This window comes from Halichoerus grypus, chromosome 1 (assembly GCF_964656455.1).
Source record: "Halichoerus grypus chromosome 1, mHalGry1.hap1.1, whole genome shotgun sequence".
NCBI lineage: Eukaryota > Metazoa > Chordata > Mammalia > Carnivora > Phocidae > Halichoerus > Halichoerus grypus.
The window spans coordinates 15,052,466-15,056,015 of record NC_135712.1 but is presented as its reverse complement, the minus strand read 5'-3'; the positions used below and the strand labels follow the sequence as shown (position 1 = coordinate 15,056,015).

Below are 3,550 nucleotides of genomic sequence, written 5' to 3'. Positions count from 1 at the left end.
TCAATGCCATTTCTTCCACCAAGTACTCTCTAATTCTCCTGTTAGAGTCTTCCCTCTGATTCATTTTATATTGTACTCAAAATGGTTGAGGCAGTATTATGTTTGTTTCAGTATATTACTCCTCAATAGTTCTTGAGAACAGGATCTATAAATCTTGATATCCCCGAAGAATCTCATCCGATGTGTCAAAGAATAGGTTTTCTATTAAAGTTTGTAAAGAGAAAGACTGTATGTTTAGTTTGGACAGCTGAATACTCAGCTGGGACACACAGTAATTATTTTCAAATACTTGAACACCTGTTCAGTGTTAAAGGAATTAAACTGGTCCTAAATGGTCAATGGATGGTTGCTAAGACCAATTTGATTTGTGTCAATATAAAGAAGAAATTTTCAACAAATAGTATTCTCTGAAAATAGAATGAACTCACAAAGGAGCGACTTGATTGTCCACAGACATGCTCAAGCAGAAGTGATGCATTCATATTTCTTCTATAAGTCTTTCTTACATGTAGTAGCCCTACTGAGTAAGTAAAATGGTAGCCCCTTTTGTATACTTCAAGAGTTTTAATTTTAGACTCCTGATATTGATGACCTTCTTCCAGTCATCCAATCTCTGGTTAACACCCACCTCCACAGTCCATTTTATTTGACTTTAAACATGATTTGCTATTTATTTACATAATTCTTAGGATAGATGTTACTTTTTACCACTGAGATGGATGATTTTATTTTCACTTTTTGGAGAACTTTTTAGAGGTTAAATCATTTCTCTCAGGGTTCAATATTAAATCTATTCCAAAGCCCAGACTTTATCTACAAAACCAATAAATACACATTGTGCAGGAAAATATATGTACATTTATTACTTTATATAATTTGTACTAAATTGATTTATGTTTTCTCCCGGTTTTCTATAGACATATCAATCACAGACACTCTAAGGGAAATGCCACTCAATGTGTTAAAAATAGAACAAAACAAAACAAATGAAACTCCTAGGAATTCATATTCTATCTTCTTTATATTTTTGATTAGGCTATTAAGCTAAATGATAGGAAAGTAGTGCTTCTACATAGCTATGCATATTGCCCAGAACATTGATAAAACTTTAGTGAATATGAAATAAAGCATAATGCAAAACATTATTTCCCAATAAAAATTTGTTTATTAACTATGAACAAGAACCTTTTCTAGAGTCAGAAAGCAATAGTTCAACAAGAGAGGGTTATAGCAGAATCACAAACATAGATCATCACTAATCATGAAGTGTCTATAAGAGTAGTGTGTCATTCCTTTAACAAATATTTCTTGTGCTGCTGCTACTCCCAAGGCTCTCCCCTAGGCATTGGGAACAAAAGCCAAAGGCCAGCCAACTGAGGGCTTTGGGGCTTCTTTGGAAGAGAAGATTTGCAGGTCTTCTGATTTTAAGCTGTAGTTGAACACTGCTGCTTGCATATCCTGATAATCAGTCAGTAGGGGATGGATGCAATAGCTGAACAGAGCATATTTAAGGTAATGTTATCCCTTAACTCATTGGGAAGATGCTGGTTAAGCAGTCCACAAGACTATGGATAAAAAGCAAAACATTCTGAAAGAATGTGCTGGAATCATCAGTCAAACCAAAAAGGCTTTTCTTCATCAAGAAGGTAGGGGATACTCCCAGTGGCAGACAAGGGACAGCGACAGCCAACATCAGAAAGCTGGTGATGGTTGTATTTGATGTGGGATCTCTTCAGTGTATCCATTGTGGTGAATTGCAGAAACAATACTACCTTCAGGATAAGCCCTCAACACAAAGGACGTTAACAGAGTGACAAAGAAAAAAAAACAACTAGCAAATGATCATGGTTGTGGTTAGTAAGTCCTGGAGTTGTATTTGAGGTTAATATAACAAGATTCTTAAGACACATGAAGTAATTGAGCCGAATATTAGAGAAGATGACTACTTTGTAGAATCTGCCCTGGGACAATTTCCAGTAATTATAAATGCAATAAATTGCTCAATAGCAATTCAGAGGTCTACAACCACTGCATAAATACCTCAGAGGAGGAAAGGTACTTGGAATGCAGCTCAGAGACTGGAAGTTTCTAGAAAAATATCTCAGCGGTTGGCAGCTCGTCGGTCCATAACGTGGATATTGGCAATTTCTCACTGAATAGTCTTGGAATTGGCAGCTTCTGGCAATATGACATGATGGTGAGAAGCTACTGGGTATGAAGGCAAGATTTTGGTAGTCTCTATACCCCAAACTACCCAGTCTACAGTGGTTTAGGGGTCGGAAACTATTGGACAAGCAATTAAGCTGCCCAAAGCATTTGAAACCATTGCTAAAGCTCTGGCAGGCTTTAGTTGGACTTTGGCTGGGTGTGTAGCAGTAAGATACATACCCCTTGGTCTGAGTACGTGGGCTGCAGCTGGGATTGGGTCCAATGTTGGTAGTTTCACAAGCACTGCAGACTTGGCCCACTGTTGGAGAGTAGCAGGGCACACAGGAGTTTGATGGGTCGCAACTTGTGGTGCAGGTCTTGAGCTCACAGCTAGGAGATCCGCAGCTTGGTGCTTCACCATAGGTTCCTTGGCAGTTACGCAGGAGCCAGAGATTTCCTTGGTAGCTACTGGGTAAGCAGAGCCCAAAGGTAGGGCTTACATCGCTGGAGCAAAGAGCAACGGAAGGAGTCACTGGGATGTAACAGTGAGTTCTGTAGGATGTGCCACTGTAATCCCCAGAACAGCCCAGAAGAGACATGGAGCCTGACTGCATGTTCAGTGATGGCCGTGGAGGTATGGTGATACTATGGTTTACGGACTTTTTATATCTTTCCTGGGGATAGTCTGCAGCCTCTCCAGACTCTCTTCCTTCTCATCGCCTGGGACAACAACACGACAACATCTTATTAGTGTGTTGTTTAGCTACAGCTGCTGACATCTTCATACTCCTACAAAAATAAGTTTATTTTGATTCTTCAAAGAATCTCTAATCGCCACTTTGAGCATCACCCATCACCCATTATCTGTAGACCATAGCTTCAGTGAATAGTGATTTTAACGTTAATAAGCAAACTCTCATCTGCCCATCGGTGGTTAACAAGAGTTCACGTGTCTATGGGCTTCTACAGTATAGTAATTAAAGAGTTAACAAGGATTCAAGCAAAACAACGAACCTGTACTTTTCCATTCTTTTGACTACTGCAAAACACTGCAGGACTTAATCCTATATTATGAACTAAGTCAAATAGTTTGGCTGTCTCAATACTGTTGTTTAAAAGAGGGAGTAAAGCATTGAACTATTAAAAGAAAGAATTGTTCCCCCAAAATATGTACTATGCTCTTAACTGTGTTAGGCCATGTATTGGTGATGACTTCTCATCTGACATATTTGGAAAATTCCCCCTGTAAGACTCACAGTAATCCACATGAGATTTAGTGACCTAACTTGTACTCATGGGTCAGTAGTTGCTAAGTAACCAAGACTTTTATGAGATTTCTTTCTTAAAGAGTTTCTGCAATATGAAGTATCAAAGAAGGCCAGTTTCTCAAGATTGTGCCTTC

The 3,550-nt window shown here is 38.8% G+C and overlaps 1 protein-coding gene across 1 annotated transcript; it reads right to left on the bottom strand.

Moving 5' to 3' along the window:
• Positions 1 to 2,000: 2,000 nt before the first annotated feature.
• Positions 2,001 to 2,762, bottom strand: KRTAP24-1 (keratin associated protein 24-1). Its single transcript, XM_036087404.2, has one exon. The coding sequence runs from the start codon at positions 2,760 to 2,762 to the stop codon at positions 2,001 to 2,003; it is 762 nt and encodes a 253-aa protein (XP_035943297.1).
• Positions 2,763 to 3,550: the final 788 nt, after the last annotated feature.